At 31.6% G+C, this 18,618-nt stretch overlaps 1 protein-coding gene across 7 annotated transcripts in view; it reads right to left on the bottom strand.

Annotated features, from left to right (window-relative positions):
• The window catches only part of LOC143240580 (derlin-2-like), a 31,256-nt gene extending 15,412 nt beyond the window's left edge, over positions 1-15,844 (bottom strand). Inside the window, exons 1-5 of one of the 7 annotated variants that reach the window (XR_013021827.1) lie at positions 14,180-14,240; positions 12,490-12,622; positions 3,478-3,543; positions 1,351-1,518; positions 895-1,090 (exon numbers count right to left, since the gene is read on the bottom strand). Coding sequence is in view for 2 of the 7 variants with exons in the window: in XM_076483245.1 (XP_076339360.1) it covers positions 895-1,090; positions 1,351-1,518; positions 3,478-3,543; positions 13,608-13,700 (523 nt within the window). In the remaining 5 variants the exon portion in view is untranslated. Of the gene's footprint in view, positions 1-894; positions 1,091-1,350; positions 1,519-3,477; positions 3,544-12,489; positions 12,623-13,607; positions 14,063-14,179; positions 14,241-15,802 lie in introns of those variants that run through there. The other 6 variants (XR_013021826.1, XR_013021825.1, XR_013021828.1 and 3 more) reach the window with 6 other exon arrangements.
• Positions 15,845-18,618: the final 2,774 nt, after the last annotated feature.

Genomic DNA, 18,618 nt, shown 5'->3' with positions numbered 1-18,618 from the left:
TAAATATATTGAGTACAAGTGCATAGAGCAAGTTAGTGCATATAAACCTTATTTCACCTCCTGTTGGTGGAAACCTATTATTGTATAATGACATCATCATGCACCAGCACGATTCACATTCAACATGTGAATTTTGGTGGGAGTTAGACTAGTGGCTTGCAAATCTCATAGGCAGATGCATGAGGGAAATAGCATTTCTGTATGTGGAGGACCATTATTTTCTCAGAAATATGAAAAAACATAAAATATTAATAGAATTTATACATAGAAAACTTTTTGTTGCTGTTCAGCAATTTATTTTTCAGGCTTCTCTTTTAATTTCCTCCTCCTTCACTAGTTTTCCAGATATTTCTCATAAACCCATTAATAAAAGGTCTGGCTTTCAATAACCAAGACTTTTCAGTTTTTTGAAGTTGCATTTTTGAAGGAATTTTGTCTTACAATTTCACAGTGTAAGGTGAAAATTAATTTAAGTGCTTCATCAATTCAGGTTTTTAAATAAATCACATCAGTGGATACAACAGTCTTAATCAGTGTAAACCTACTTTAGATCTTGCTAATACAGTAAACTTTTTTTTAAATATTCATAGAAAGATATTTGTACTGTTTATTTGAATAACTCAATTAGTATTACAGCTTCTATTCTTGCTCATCCGTGAGCATAATTTCAGTTTGTTCTTGAATGTTTGTAACTTGTTTTACAATTTTGTTTTTGATTGCTAGTTTTACTTATTTTGTATTTCTCATATATTTAACTACTGTACTAAACAGGTGAACAAACAAATCTAAAACATAACATATGGACAAAAAGCAATGATTTCATCCTACAAGGCTTACTTGCACACCCACTCATTATTTTACAAAATTAAATAAAAGATACTAAAAAAAACTAACCCATCACATCCACCATTACTGAATTACCAAGCAAAACTGAGAATCCTAATAGAACCCAAGGTAAAAATGGAGCCTGAAAATTTATTAGTCCAAAGAAATTCATTCGAATGTAGGGGTTTCGACGACTCCAAATATATACCAACATAATCGTAAAGGCTTGTCCCAAGAAAAGAAGGTTAACAAAAAGAGCAATTATCTGACCTGAGAGTTAAGGCTTAAACAAACTTCATAAAAATCTATGTATCTGTCATTTTATTTTCTGTTTAAATTTACAACGTTTCTTTTGGAAAACGTTTTATAACAGTAAAAAAACAATGTATTATCAACTATCTTTCTTTAACCAAAATTATAATTATTACAGCCCATTTTTGTGATAGTATACATGAAACTTTTAAAATTGATGTTTTAACACTTTTTTATGAAGTGAAACAATTCTTTGAAAAAAAAAGAGGATACAATTAAAACTGTTCCTCCAAATAAAAACATGAAGAGGAAATCTGCTGTTCGCCCACGAAAGGAGCCCTCTTCCAGCATGCGGCAATAACGATAGGTAAAAATCATATTGAAGAGAAAATTGAATCCCAATGATCCGAAAAATAGAAATGTAGTCACTAACCTCCATGCCTGAAAAGAAAAAATTAACAAAGAGTACAAAATCACAAGAAAACCATACACAACTATAAAATTTATAGTCATTTCAACTAATATTTTTTATATTTTTAAGTTTTCTAGCTGTTTCAGAAATTCACTATTTTTAGGCAAAACAATAAACAACATACTGAATTTTTTGTTTACACCAGTACTAATAATTTGTTTATGAATTACATTTTTAATAACTATTTGCTTTGAAGACACTCTTTAAACCAAGGGGTCTGCTTCAATGAACATACCAATCAGATACAGGAGCTAAAATAAGTCATGGTACCCCGTGCAGTGTCTTAACGATATAGAAAGAAGCTAGCATGTGGTTCCAGTATATACTAAAAGATATCAATTTAATAGCACTCCACAACTAAACCTTGATAAAAACAGTGTTTAACACTATATATTAAGATTTGTTGTCATGCTATGACCCAAAAAGCATTAAGGATTGTCAATAAAGCAGAGAGTTCACATACAAGCTATACATGATGCCACTTAAACTCAAAATGCTCCCTAAACACTATCAAGTATACCATAGATCATGAGACCAAAACAAATAAATTTGAAAATAGGAAAGGGAGAAGTAGAACACCTAAACTCAATGATACTGATGTTAAGCACCTTCATTTACACAGCCTTTGAGACAGAAGAAAGACTGCCACTGATAAACAATCATATACTAAACAGAAAATGAAATTGGATTATTTGGTCAGGCTGCAGTTAACAAAAACCTTTACTTCAATCTCCAAGTGCTGTCAAGAGACTGAAATTTGCTAAACAGTACAAAACTGGACTTTTGGTGAATGGAAAAGGGTGTTATGGATGAACGAGTCCAACTCTGAAATATTTGGTTCAAAGACTAGGTTGTACATTTGACAGAAGAAAAATGAAAGATACTTACTTAAATGCATAGCACCTACCATAAAGCATGGAGAAGGCAGTGTGGTGGTTTAGGGGTGTTTTTCTGCATGGTTAATGAGATATGTTTGCAAAATAGTTGAAATAAATGGTCCAGCACAAGTACCGTCAGATACTGATCTGTCATGGTATACCCAGTGGTTTGTATATTATTAGTAAAGAATTCTACTACCATGAAGATAATGACTCCACACATCCATTCAACCTTACTTAATTACGATAGTTTTTGGAACCATTCAAATTATGCAATGGACCCCACAGAATCCCAATCTCAACCAACCGAGCAGATCTTAGATTTAATAGGTCAAAATCTTTACAAATCAAAAGTTATTTCCAAATAGTGTGTCAGAGACATTTGGAGTAAAATTCCAAATGACACTTTGATTAAATATGTTGCAACAATGCCTGAAAGACTGTCTGCAGTTATTAAATCAAAAGGTGGAGGACATAAAATATTAAGTATTTGCTGAACTTAAGTACTTCCACTGAGTTTCTGTTGTACGAAATATGAAGATTAATAAAATTTTGATGTTTCACATCTCATTTACCTTCCACTGTTTTTTGAAAGTAGCCTGAAATCTAATTTTTGACTTTATCCTAAAACTTTTGTAAAATACTATAAGGATAAAATATTAGTGTGATTCATTTTATGACATAACCTAGATGCAATAAACTTTTCTGGGGGGCAAGTTGCCTGAAATTACTTTGATAGTTATATTTTGCATAAGTTTGAAATTTCATAATATACATAGAAGGTGCCTGGGAATTACGTTAACATATTTATGAACATTTATTCCATGCATGCATGCATGCTAAAATGTACCTTAATTGACCTAATGAAATTCTAGTAGATGTTTTGACATAAATATGAAGCTTGTATCTCTTAAACACAACTAAACAATTTTTTCTTATACAAGTTTGTAATATTTGCATGTGTTTATGTTTATGTAACTGGTTTCTTTAATAGAAAGATAAAATGCAAAACTAGAGCTTTTAATAAAATATGAAATAAACTTCACTCACCTGGTAATGTTTTATTATTAAATCAGGGTTAAAATACAGCTGGAAAGGAGACACAATGTCCAATTGCTAAATAAAAAATAAATAAAAGTTAGTGAAAAAAATATGAATGCTTAAATGTATTTCATACAATAACTCTTAAAACTAATTGAAAATCTGTATATCATTGTGTGATATTTAAAATTACTACAACAGAACATGTTAATAAAGACTTCTGTTAATTAATTAATGCAACAGACTTGTTGGCTATCTCAAATATTATGCTATTAAGTTGAATGTCTATAATGCTGTTTAAGTGGAGCAATTGCACCTACATTATTATTATATGACATAAAATTTCAACTCACAAAAGCCTTTTATATAAAAAAGTAAATATATGTATAAAACACCAAAATATAAAATGAAAAGAACATTTTATGGTATCCTCCATAGTCTTTCTAACACAAAAACAAGAGCCTTTTCAAACAGTTACTCAACCTTAACAAGTAAAAATTATGATGCGACTCTTTAGTTACTTGTAACTACAAACCTTTAGTGTTGTCTATTGATTTTTATTAGGCTTAGTAAAAAATTAATTCTTATTACCTGCTGAGGAAATAGGGCAGGTTGGTAGAGTATTTTTTAATGCGAATACATATTTTATGCTATAAATGCAATATATCAGGTTCTACTAAATGCTAAGCACTATCAGAAAAAAATATTATTTAGACACATGCTCACTAGAGAACACTAACAAAGTTGTTTAAAGAAGTTGAGGTTGTGCATTTTGTCTGAAATATAACTTATGTAAGAGTTTCATTTTGACAAGGCCATAGCTTAAGTGTCTGGCATTCTCTAAGTAACTGTAGAACACAAACATAAAGTCATACACAAGTTAACTTATGACACTGTCCTAACATTATGACACATAGTTACAAGTTATCAAAACGTTATGCATACTGTTAAGATATAGAATATGTTATGAGTATATGAAACTGAATACATATTAGAGAAAATGATTTTGACATGTTTGATGGCACAGTTTGTTACATCAGCCTATGAGTCATATTCAAAATTTAATTGAATGTTATTAGAACTTTATTTGAATGAACATGAAAAAAAAATAGATAGTGCCATAAATAAAATATAATACAGATCTGAAAACTTTTTAATACAAGGTATTTAATAACCTGAGTATATTGAAATTTTCATGTCTTAAAAGTTAATGGTCAAAACCAGTACTGAAATACTTGATGTGTAAGCACACTTCATATCTATCATATATGGACTATAGAACTTCTTAGAGAATTACCCACTGCTTACAAACATAAGGTCAATATACAAGATTCTTGTCCTACACTTATGCATGTGGTGCAAATAGGGAGAACAGTTTTGAAGCATTCTTTGAAGTCCTGGTGCACAACAGCTTCTTCACTCCCACAGTGTGCATATATATCTTGTCTGACAACATTGCTGCTGTAGTAAAGGAGCTTCATAAGCAAACTTGTGTTCACTCAGTGGTAAAAATGTAATCCTGTGCATTACTACTATATGTTGTTTACAGTATACTGCCCATGGTTTTCTACACTCTCATCTGTCTTCTTTTGTGGTTGATGGCACCTCTTGCTCTGTATTAGACATATCTTCATTCTACCCAATTATTAGATACTTTATTTGTTGTTTAACATTATACTGAACATCAATTGGTTGTTTTTTTTCTTTTAACTTTAGGAAGTTCTGATTTCTATGGTGATTCTCTATCCTCCTCAGTTGTTTCTTGTGTTTTTACATTTTGGTACTTCTGGTAGTGGTTCACCAGTGTTATCTAGGAATGGGTCTGATAGACATGTCAATGTTTTGACATATTAACAAATGATGATGAACAGAAGGTTTCTTCTTTATATTTTCATATTTGGAAGTGCATACTTGGCAGTGCTTTGCAATCCAATCTATGTATGACTTCACTTTGGTCATGTGTCTTGTTATGTCCAAATCAGTGAACAGGGTTCCGAGGTGGTGCATCAGATTATTTATCTTTCTCAACTAATGGGTCAATGGACTAAATTGGTTTCTCCTTTAATTTCAGTCACTTCAATCAACTGTTCACTATAGAATAAATAGATGCAATACATTCTTGTCAATGTTGCCTCAAATTAGAATTTTTCAGCACAGATGTTCAGATTTCAGTCATACTGATGTTTTCCTCTGCCTCCCAGTCTAGTTCTTGTCTTTCAAGAGCACAGTTTTAAATATTCAAATTCAGTATGGACATATTATTCTTGACTCATTTCAATTTTCATCAACCCTCACTAAAACCACTGTTGTTTCTTCAGATGCCCCAGAACAAAATCTAATTATGTTAATTGGTACAAATAAAATAAGATTCTTGAATAAATAGAATTTTTGTTGAGCATTTTCAAAAGTTTTGTCAACATGCTTTAGTTTATCAAAAAATACTGAAGTCAAGATGTCTGCACAAGACAGGGCTTTGTCAGTGAGGAAATACTTAATGTCAGTAAATACTGGAAAGTGTTGTTGAGTTATGTGATCGACTGTGGCATGAACACTGACAGTTCACACTGGATGATCAAAGCTTGGTTTTGATTCTGTTTTTGAATTATTGTAATCATTGTAATCTGCATACTTTTCAAAGCTATGGTAACTGGCTTTACTTTTGTTTATATCTGGTCAGCTTCATTTAAAACTTAATGATGGTTGGTGACTTACCACAATGCAATACATAACACCTGAAAATAACACAAAAATATAATATAGATTTATTTATCATGACGATAATGGTAGCTTTGGAACAATATATCATACAGATAGCATTATAAATGAATTAAAACACATCATTACCTGTTACATGTATAACCAATAAATTATAGTTTCCTTACATGTATTCAATAAACAGCAGATCCATTCCTATATATACTGAAAAGTTATCCAATTGAATTTTAGCTTTTATGAGCTACAAAGACCTAAACATTTAATAAAAATGTGCAAAATGTGTCTAGAAAATGTTTTTATCACATGTTAGGTGTGTGTTTCTCTTACAGCAAAGCCACATCAAGCTATCTGCTGAGTCCACTGAGGGGAATTAAACCCTTGGTTTTAGCATTGTAAAACCATAGACTTACCGCTGTACCAGCGGGGGACCACCTGCAAGGAAATATATGCAAGTGTCTACATCTATACAAGTTTCACCCATAAAGTCAACTAACATAGAAGTTTATAAAGGCATGACTAATTTGGTTAATACATATTAAAATTATTCAATGTACTTCTATTAACCATGTTATGACAAAAATAACCTACATCACATCAAAATACTTCTCAATATTTATTTGCCAAAGTGAAAATATAAATCAACACATAAACATCAGATGTAAATATTTACTTGCATTTTTAAATGATGTTATTAAAAATCAAGCACCTAAAACATATCTTTTCCCTATACATGGTTTTCCTGCTATTTCCTCACTCATTTGGATAAAGTATGCCCCACCCATAACCATATTTCTTAACCAGTCCAATCTTTTAGTTGCTAAATCAGATACAATTTCATTAAAATTCAACTTATTTGACACCATACAAGTCTACTAATTGGTTTTTCCTAATGCCCATTGAAACATTCTTCAGATCAACATGTGTTGATATCTGCTAATAATCATTCAAATTTAGTTTAGGATAGTATGATTCAAACACATCTTTGAATGTTCAGTAAACTGTGACACTGTCATTTTCAGTGATGTGAGCATTTGTTAAAGAATGACAGCCAAAGTTTTAGCTTCTATGATAAAATGTTTGATAATGCCTGAATAGAAACTCAGCTATAATTGTTTTTGTTTTTTTCCAAGTCTTACTGTTATATTGAATAAATGTTTGAAGTTTTGGGAATGCAGTAAGTAAAGCATAAAAAACGTATTTTGTGCAAGTTAACATTCGAGTAACTAAAAATAATTCATCTTATTTGACATGAAGGATGTAAATAAATATGTTTTATAGTTGTACAACATTGTTTAGTCTGTTATTTTCACAACTAAATTGGACATCAAGTCATGACAGATATTACATTTAATTTGGAAATGACACCAATAATGTAATAACCAGTAAACCAATTAAATTTACTATTAAATTAAAGAGCATTTCAATCTGGTGAGCTGGGTTAACACTTGACAAATGCCTTTTAAGCTTAATGAAAGCAAGATTACGCAAACTGGTTTTACAGTGTTAATCACATGCATATCCTCACAAAAGAAACTCGTGTTAACCTGATGATAAAACAAATTTCAGCAATAACTATTACAAAGTCACTCAAGCTTCGTGAGCAATGTATGTCTTCAAATACATTCTGGAAGGTGCTTGTTCAATCTAATCTAAAATACTTTATTCAAATTTGACCATCTTATCAAAGAAACAATGTTGAATTGTTAGAAAGGCTTCACAGAAAAGCTACCATAATGATTCCAGTTTGGAAGGGCTATTGTATGAGGGATTGCTTGAAATTTCAGGAAATGAGTTTTGAAATAAATAAGCATGGCAGAATATGATTTAAATTTGAAATTTTTTTTAGGGTTGGAAAACATAATTCTTTGGATATTTTTTGAAAAATTCAATAACATCATGTCTTTTCTCAAAATAAAACATGTTAATAGGTCTTATCCCATCTCTGTAAGATAATTGTTCCACCTTGGGAATTTTACCACATAGCCCACTGAACCTATTCCAGTAAGTCAATAATCATTTTACAGATAAGATCAACACTGCACACAGTATTACAAGTGAGGCTTAAATAGTCATTTGCATAGATAACTAACTCTTTAACTTGTAATAATATATCTATGAATACATCCAAAAATTATCTTAGCTTTTGCTAGCAACAAAGCACTGGTTCAATGACTTGAGAGACTTATCCATCAGCATGCCAAGATTCTTTACTTCAGTCATGATACATAGTAGATTCCTATATATATATACATATATTAAACATGATCTGAGTTACAATAACCAAAATTAGTTACTTCACACTTACTACAAATGTCACTTGCAAAATATTTTTTCAACTAACCAACTAATTCAAGTCATTCTCTATAGTACTTACACATCCTAAACAATGATAGAAATACTGAAGAGTTTAATATCGTCAGCAAGCTTTACTTGTTAATTATGCTTTATGTTAATTAAACTATTAACATAAATATGGATGTGCAAATCCCAAACACTGACCCCTGATATACTCCATTAGTAACAAGGGCCAATTAATAACAATCTTCTTCTTTCTCCCATACAACCATCCTACAATTCATTTAGTCTTTCCTAAACTCATACTAACATTATTTTTCTCAGCTAATATTTTTGTGCAGCAGCATCTTTCAAAATATTTTTGAAAATCTTGCATACTAAATTTAAATCCTGTTCTTCATCCAAATAAAAGATAATGTCCTGAGTGAAATGATTAGTAAGACAAGGCTACTCTTTGATGAAACTATGTTGATTTTCATTAATGATAGCATATTTCACTAAACAATTTCTTCTCTAGAACTTCTCTCCCAACAGAAGTAAGACTATCTAGTCTATAATTTCCAGGGCAACTTTTATTACCACCATTTAAAAATAAACATAACATAATTAACACTTCAATCCTCAGACACTTGCTCAGTGTCTATTATCTGTTGAGTATCAAAAAGGAAAGAAACAGGCTCACATATCTTACATTTTATCCCCCATTAAAGTCCTTGGGAAGACCTTGTCTGACCCTGGTGCTTAATCTATTTTTAATTGCCAATATTTCTCACAGAATTTTCAATGTAAAGAATAATACTAATATTTTCTCTTGGAAAAACAGAAAATATTTCAAGTCTCAGCCATCTCACAGTCTTCAACTATAAAACTGCTATCAGCATTCTTTAAGGGCCTTATCTAAAATGTTGCTTACCTTTAACATACTGAAAAAAATCCTTGCTGTCAGTTTTAACATTATCACCCAGTTGTTTCTCACATGATAATTTCTTGTTCAAGCAAAACTCTAGCTTTCTATAGTCTTGTAGATCTTACAATTTATCTGTCAATTAAAGTTTTAAAAACTTGCATTGCTTATCCTTGATTTTTCTCCTTTATGTCTTTTGAATAAGTATCCTAAAGTACTGGAGAAAATATGAGGTTTTGAAAATCCTGGAAGAATTTTTTGGTTATGGAAATGAAGAAAAAGGCAAAACCTTCAAAAAAAAAAAAGGAAAAATGAACTGTATACTGACTATTAATATTTGTTTTTGAGCTATGCTGTTTTGGTACTATCAATTAATCAATCACAGTGAAAAATTAAGAAATTAGGATTTCATAAACCTTAACTGGGAGTATGGGGAAAATATGTTGTTTTCTTAAAGAATATTGACCCCTGTTACGTCTTTTAAACCAATAATATTTTATTTTCCTATTTTCCTTTATTGAGGAACATTATTAACTAATTAAAAACAACTTATTTTGAAACACATTCTAATATCTGTTCCACATTATCTTGGGACTCCTTATGACTAATGAGGAATCTTGTCTCATGGCATCAAAATTGGCTTGCTAAAAAATTAGGAAATTAGATTATTTTTGTTTCTTCATATAGCAAGCAAACTTAATAATTCCACTGTCACTCTTCCCCAAATATACTCCTACTTTAGGTTTTGAAATATTGTACTGGTGTCCTGATACATCTTTTCAGGATACACAAATACCTGGTTTTAATTTTTTTCAGGAATCTGTAACTGATTTGCATTTCTACTCAGTTCTGAGCTTCTGGCAATCATATATCAAAAGATACAAACCTTTTTGAACTGAATATGGAAATTAAGAAAAAGCTTATATGACTCATCATAGCCTTTACTGCTTCCTTTATGGATGGCCATTTGATAGGCTGCAGCAGATGATATAATATTACTATACATCACTGAACACATGATTTAGTGTTCATCAAAATAAAATAGACTGTCAAATGCAAATGGAAGGTACTGTCTATTTTCAGTCATGAAGCATTTATTTAAAGTAACTGAAGTATAAACACAAATAACAGTTTATTAGAACTTATGAAACTTCCACCAAACAAGAAGCTGCTTGAAAAAATCCACTTTTTAGAGGAGGTATATATAGCCAAAGATACCAAGAGCTTTTACAGGTCCTGGGAAAGGACTGGTATGCAACTCCTCAACTGTTTACAAGTTTCTCTAAATGAGGGGAGGGTCATAGTTGCAGTTATACATTCTGAAAATATGATTGTGTCCCAATTTTGCAATTTGTAAATATGGTAATTCTACTTAATCTTTTGAAACCTTATTATAATCCTCATTAGCAGCTGAAAACAAATTTATAATGGTGTCCTCATCCTCACAGATGGCTTTCTAGCCATTTAATATCAAAAAACATCTGTCCCTCACCAGCTGATTCCATGCATTATGTGGTTAAAACTAAAGACTCCCATAATTACTGCATCAATACTGTCGTTAATATAAGCCCCCATTTCACAGTAAATTTCTCATTGACCTTATTTGGCTAATCAGGTGGCCTATAACTAAAGATTAGCAATTAACTCAATTGAAATCACAACTAAAATGGTTACTTTTATGAAAATAGTTAACATATCAAAAGTAGTGTTTCCAACTGTTACTGTTTATGATTAATTCAAGGTTGTTCAGCTTCATTAATTAGTATGATAGCTCACAAAAATATCCATGTCTTATGTGAGAATATAATCAATTATTTGAATAAAGTTAATTAATGAACACAAAATTAATCAATTAACAAACTGCTCAGTTCTTCTCATAGCATTTGCAAATTAAAAAGTTTCTACCTTTGAAACCACTGACTTTAAACCATACAGATTCAAATGTTTGACTACCATTTACATTTTGAAACATAGCATACTGTAATTCATCCCTTATATAAACAGCCATAAATCTCCTCTTAAATAACATATAACCTGGAATTCCAAAATAATTCCTATTATAAATATTCTTCAGTAATCCCCATTATTTCATAGAATTCCATTTCAACCAGAGAGCTAAAACCACTTATTTTGTTTCTACTGCTAAGCTTCTGTTCTCAAATTTATTATGGTTATCTTTAAACTTGGATTTGTTTATAAAATAATTATTATGATTAAAATTCTGTATTTTCTAACTCCTTCGTATCCTATCTACTTTTTTTTTTATCATTCTCAAATTTCTAAGCTCCATCACCATTATGCAGGTTTAACTTAAACTATCATTATCAAATTTCTAAGCTCCATCACCATTATGCAGGTTTAACTTAAACTATCATTATCAAATTTCTAAGCTCCATCACCATTATGCAGGTTTAACTTAAACTATCATTATCAAATTTCTAAGCTCCATCACCATTATGCAGGTTTAACTTAAACTATCATTATCAAATTTCTAAGCTCCATCACCATTATGCAGGTTTAACTTAAACTATCATTATCAAATTCTACATTAACAGCTTCTACAAACATCCAAAATGTTTATGTGGTGCTCACCTATAGTATATAATTCTTCTTTACTGTGAAAAGTATACCACATTTTTGAACCAGCTCATCTGTTGTTCTACATGTATCCCCAATAACAACACTTTCATTTTAGCCTTGAATTCAGTTAAGTAACTGATTTCAACATCTAGTTCAACCAAGAACTCCCCAAAACATCATAGGTGGGTTAAGGTGGTGTCACTTTTCTAATAGTGACCAGCATAAGGAATAGATTGTCTTCAAGCATGGTATGAAAGAGCATTAAGAGGAGATTGGATGAATATTTTATTTTAGAGATCACAGTTGGACACAAGAAAAGGGATTTCTATATGTATTTGGAAGAAAATGGTAGTATAAGATGGAATAGCCTGGACATGTCAGATACCTTCTTGTTATCCCTAACAAATGTTTAGAAAATTAAGTTGTATTAGAATGTCTTTACAACTCTACAAATACTAATAGTTCTATTTCAAAAGTGTACACAGAACACAAAATTCTAGTTTAGTAATATGCCCTACATGTCTTACCATTATAACCTTGAGATTTTTCTTTGCTTCTGCATCCATCAGCCTGCTTGAAATTAAATATATTTTCACATATTTTAATTAGTGATTCATACCCTCCCCTCTTGTGATATAGTGGGAATCCTGTGTTTAATATCTGAAAAAATTAAGCAGTTTTAACCATATTTTGTCTTTTTACATGTTTTATCACACTACAGATCCATTTCTTCCTTACTCACATAGTAATAAAATATATATTACAAAATGTCTTTTTTGATTTTGTAATAGATTCAATATTATTATGAAACTAATAGAGTGATATATTTACAACATGACAAAACTTGAAAAGACAAAGTTGTAGTTAAAACGGCTATATTTTCAAATAATAATATCTAAAATTTATATGCTACCACATCATATCAGGGCAAGCATAAAACCCTAATTTGTATAAAAGTATCACCCACTCAATTTCATGTAGACCATCAGACCCAGTAATAAATGAAAATGCTAAGATGACCAAGGTAAAAATCCTGTCCAGGATCTAACTGTTAGACTAACAAAATCCTCAAAAAGTAAACCAATGTACAACTTAAACTACCCAAAATAAATAAACTTATATTTGTAGAAATTAGTCTATTTGAAGTATCAGTCATAACTGCCCACTTCGATTTTCAGAAATCTATTAATGAACTACACTGTTTAAGTTACACCTAAACTAAACCAGATGTTTTCTAGAATTTTTGCATATAACAAACAGTAATGCATAAACTTATGTCTTTTAATTTAGAATTTCAATGAAAGGAAGAAACATTACACCATACAGCCTTTGGTGTAGAAAACACCAAACATTTTACTCTGAATAGGAAAGATACTTTGAGTCACCCTTCCCCTGTGACTCTTTCTTTTGAGGAAGTGCTTTGAACAATATTTTGTGTAAAAATATTTTATTATGACAATGCAAAATTTTTAACTTTATTGATAAATAGCTATTATTTTGCATTACACTACAGCTAAAAAGTAAATCATGCCTTAAACACTCACTAGGCTTAGAAGCTAAAATACTGGAAAAACAGTTGAGTGGTTAAGTTAATTTAGGTAAAACAACAATTAAATTAGCAAATAATACAATACTTGAAACCTACCACTACTAATGTAGTTAAAACACATGCCGTTGTATAGGTACGTGTTACAGGAGGTATCTGCATATATTCATGCTGTATATTGTAGAATGCCATATTATTATTACACAGGACCCAACTACTGATCTTTATCTATTGAAACTTTATCCTTAAAATTTAGTTTAAAAACATCAAACGGAATGACCCGATTTAAATTGAAAATTAGGCCCTTAGATATATTCTTAATCAAAACATAACTTTAAAATTCAATATTTTCCAGAACGTTTCAATTACGATGCATTTCGCAAAACAGCACGATACAATTCACCTAAAGACCCTTTAAAAATCGTACTATTTCTTGAGAAGGTGTCTTATTCTTTAATCCAATTAAGAAAAGTATAACAAAATAAATGTTACGAAAACTGTAAATTCTATCTGATGTGAATAGCCACTAGAAGGCGCAGGTTACACTTAGCAACAGATTGTCTCGTTTCCTCACCAGTGTACAACAGTTATTTCGTACACTTTAGTGTTTAAATCTATCAGGCAAATCATCTAGATTCCTAGAACAGTTATTTATCTTTAAAAGCTGTTACTTGTAATCTGTCGACGACAATCCATGTGCACGGCACAAAACATGTCGCTCCGTTTTGATTTGATTCTTCGCTTCTTTCAATGACGTCAGAGTTTGCGTGTCACTAAACAACCGCGGTTTTGACTCTTTTACTAATTATTCAATACTTTTTTATATAAATTGGAACACCAGACTCTAAAATAAATACCACAAATTATATTTTCTGTTGTAGTAAAAATTAGATATTATAAAATACATTACAAAAATTGTGTACCATTTTGGTAATGTGATAGGGAAACTTTAAATGTGCAAGTTAATCGAAGCAGCCGTTTGTTCATCAGATTTACTTCTAAGCATATAAACTTCTAAGACACAAGTAACTGATGCACTTTAAAAGCGAAAGAGACCCTATATAATAAACATTAATTTTTTTGTTAAATGATTATTCTGGAGGTCCTAAATTAACTTTTATATTTTGAAATCTTATAATTCTGTAAATACATTTCTTTGTTATTGGTTTCCCCTGATAAACATTCCCTGCTAGTAGAGCGGTAAGTCTATTGGTTTACAACGCTAAAATCAGGGGTTCAATTCCTCTCGGTAGACTCAGCAGATAGCCCGAGATGGCTTTGCTAAATGAAAATGCATACACCCCTGATAAATCAGTGGATATTTACAACCTTACAACTTTGGAAAGAGCGCAGATAGTCTAATGTATGGCTTTGCGTTGAAACAAACAAATTACTCTTAAGTTTACTGTATTTTTAAATACAACATTCTTTGTCTAGTACCATAAGAATTTTGAAGAAATGGACGACTACATATAATAGCATTCCACCAGTAATATATCTGCCATATCCATTTTTTACAACACCTTTCACTCAATCCAGTACTCTTCAGGTTGGATGAAATAAAATAAACATAATATGCTATACCTTCGAAATGTGATATTTACAAGTTTCTTATCAATTTGCAAAATATTCCTAGCTTTATCAAGGTTTTTAAAATTGAATATTTTCCCTTGCATATTAATTTTGACATAGTATCCTAGATATTTACATACTTCTCTCTTGCCAACTGTGATTTTTGCACAAATAAATCTAATTAAACACTTTAGGTTAAAAATATAGCCAACTTAGAATAAAGGGACCAACTGGATAGACAGCTGAGTTACATAAATATTTAGCAGATTCACAATCATATAATATATAAAAAAGTCGAACCTACATAAAAATGTGTAGATAGTAAAGATGCAACGTTAAAATGGCTAAGATAAACAAAAAAGAACTCCGACAAACTTTTTCCCTCCCTTTTCATTCCAACAAGAACAAGTAGCAACATAAATAAAATATGTGGTCCAAATTTCACCCCACTGTATTTTGTTTAAATAAGCCATTAAAACATATTATTACATTTTTAACTTTCTGTGATCCTTTGTATAATTTGGCTCTTTCAAAGGCCTTAATGATCATCTACTAATCCAGAGGTGTTATTCTTCAGGTTGTTTTAAAGATACTTTTTATAATTGAGATTATTCTTTATGAAATACTGAAACATTTCTTTAACACCAAAATCTATGCAGATATTAGTACACCTACAGTTTCACTTTGGAATAAAGATATGTGATTTAAACTTGTAAACTTACTGGCCAAAATATTAGAAACTCCAACATAATAACGTGTTTGGCTACCACCTAGTTTGATATCATGTGACATCTACTCCATTAGCATCCTGAAGGTACTGGCTTCAAATGCTGACTGTTCCATAACTGATATAGTAGATTTGTTTTTCATGGATTATGTCTTCTGCTAAATAAATATAAAATGTCCCAAAGTAGGAATGGGATATGGGGACCAAGGTTAATGAACTTGACTAAATCGATTGAATTTAAGCAAATAAATAAACAGACTAGACACATTGTATAATAAAAACCAAAAATAATCGTTATTAAAACAAAACATAAACACAGTGTGCATACGTGTTTTCCGGACACCGGATGGTCGCCTTGTCAATGAACTCGTGAATTTATGAATTAGCTTTCTTCCTTCAAGTTGTTTCTACAACAACGAATGAATTTATATGAGAAACCATGTAGTAGTAATTACAGCTAAAGTGGTGTCTTACTTAACAGAAAACATCGCATTTATTCATTGTGACTGAGCATTCTCATCTAAAGGAAAAGGCTTGCGTAACCTCGAGATACCACCTATTCTGTCAATGAATAGCACCTCCATCAATGACATTCTAGTACAATATATACGTTACACTAATATCTCCGCAGATTCAGGTCCATATTTAGGGTGTGGGCTGTTGGAGTTGCAGCTCCAGTCTCAAAAGAGAGAGAAAAATGTATGAATTAGGAAATGTTTTTATTTGTTTTGAATTTCGCGCAAAGTTACACGAGGGCTATTTGCTCTAGTTGTCCCTAATTTAGCAGTGTAAGGCTAGAGGGAAGGCAGCTAATCATCACCACCTACCGCAAACTCTTGAGCTACTCTTTTACCAACAAATAGAGAGATTGACCGTCACATTATAACGCCCCCACGGCTGAAAGGGGGAGCACGTTTGGTGTGACGAAGATTCGAACCTGCGATTCTCAGATTACGAGTCGAGTACCTTAACCACCTGGTCATGCCAGGCCTAGAAAATATATACAGGATGATTTGAGCCCTGCCCTTTTTGTTGCGAAGTGCCTTCAAAATACAGTATATTTTTGGAGTTTTGGAAATGTGAGAAAATAACCCTTATAAACTTTTAAACTCATTATGTCATTCACCATCTCTCCACTGGCACAGCGGTATGTCTGCAGGCTTACAATGCGAAAAACCGGGATTCGATACCTGTAGTAGGCAAAGCACAGGTAGCTCTTTCTGTAGTTTTGTACTTTCCTACAAAAACTCTTTACAAGAAAATCCTACATCTAAAGGAGACTTAAATTGACTCTGTGAGGGTACTTCGAGCTATAATTCCCCTTTTCCCAAAGATATAAGGAAAATCATTTGCGTCTGTTATGCGCTCTTTTTCACATGATCACATATTTAAATTGGCTGGAAACTGGAACCTGTTACAATGTTGAATGCACTTGTGAACAGGTTTGGGATCTTCAACTGTCCATTTGAATGGATGGATTCCTCAAAACTATTTTGAAAAATGCCTCTCCAGGACTTTTTGCAATTGTTTATTAATGTTACAAGTATAAGAATAAGTAATTTACTGCTAGCAGGTAAACTTATTACTTTACATAGTGAAAGTTAGTATACTAATGCATCATACACATGGATATGGCCTTGAAAGGGATCATTTGTTGTTTGTTTGTTTTTGAATTTCGCACAAAGCTACACGAGAGCTATCTGTGCTAGCCGTCCCTAAGTAAGCAGTGTAAGACTAGAGGGAAGGCAAGTAGTCATCATCACCCACCGCCAACTCTTGGGCTACTCTTTTACCAACGAATAGTGGGATTGACCGTCACATAATAACGCCCCCACAGCTGAAAGGGCGAGCATGTTTGGCGCGAAGGGGATGCGAACCTGCGACCCTCAGATTACGAGTCGCACGCCTTAACACACTTGGCCATGCCGGGCCAAAGACTTGAAACGTGTGTTTTTCTTATAGCAAAGCCACATCGGGCTATCTGCTGTGCCCACCGAGGGGAATCGAACCCCTGATTTTGGCGTTGTAAATCCGTAGACTTACCGCTGTACTAGCGGGGGGCTCAGATGTTGTTTACAAGCCAACTCCTTCATGTAGTAATAAACATACTCTTTTACCACACTATATTATTAACAGACAAAAAGGAAGAAGTCCTAAACACACCACATTGTTCCCGGTACACGCAATAATAGACATAAATACCAATAAAGGATTATAAAAGTCACAAAGAGTGAAAAACAACAGATGTTAAGTTATTGGATAGACAAAACTTTTCATTGACAGTTTCATTACAGACAAATTTTGCTAGTGCCATTTAGGATAAGTAAATGTAATTTTCTGTTACAATTTGAAGTCTTTCTGGAAAGAAAAAAGGGTAATTTAGATTTATTTTGATATATATTTGGTGGTTACGAGGTGGATCAAATTGACCAAACTTGTATAGAATTAAGATAGAAAAAATAACAGACAAAATATAAGGTTTTATTGATAACACGACTGAAATGTATTTAGGAGGTTTTAAAGATTGCACTAGTAACATTTGAGATTTATGAGCTTATGAAAAGTATTTTTAATCTTAATATGAAATCACTTTGCACTCCAACTGGTGAAAAAAAGACTTGATATATAATTTATCTCGAACGAATCTCCTATTGATTATATTACGTACGTTATGTATTACAATTTTTGAATAAATTTGGTATTAACTGGAATGTCATATTTTGTTACTAGATTTTGCCAAATGTTGGTTATTTTCCTGCTGATGTCGGGAATATATGGTATGCAGCCGTATATGGTTTCGTAATTTTTTAA

Source organism: Tachypleus tridentatus, chromosome 13 (genome assembly GCF_004210375.1).
Source record: "Tachypleus tridentatus isolate NWPU-2018 chromosome 13, ASM421037v1, whole genome shotgun sequence".
NCBI classification, from domain to species: domain Eukaryota; kingdom Metazoa; phylum Arthropoda; class Merostomata; order Xiphosura; family Limulidae; genus Tachypleus; species Tachypleus tridentatus.
The sequence above is the reverse complement of the archived record's forward strand: the minus strand, read 5'-3'. Positions and strand labels throughout refer to the sequence as shown.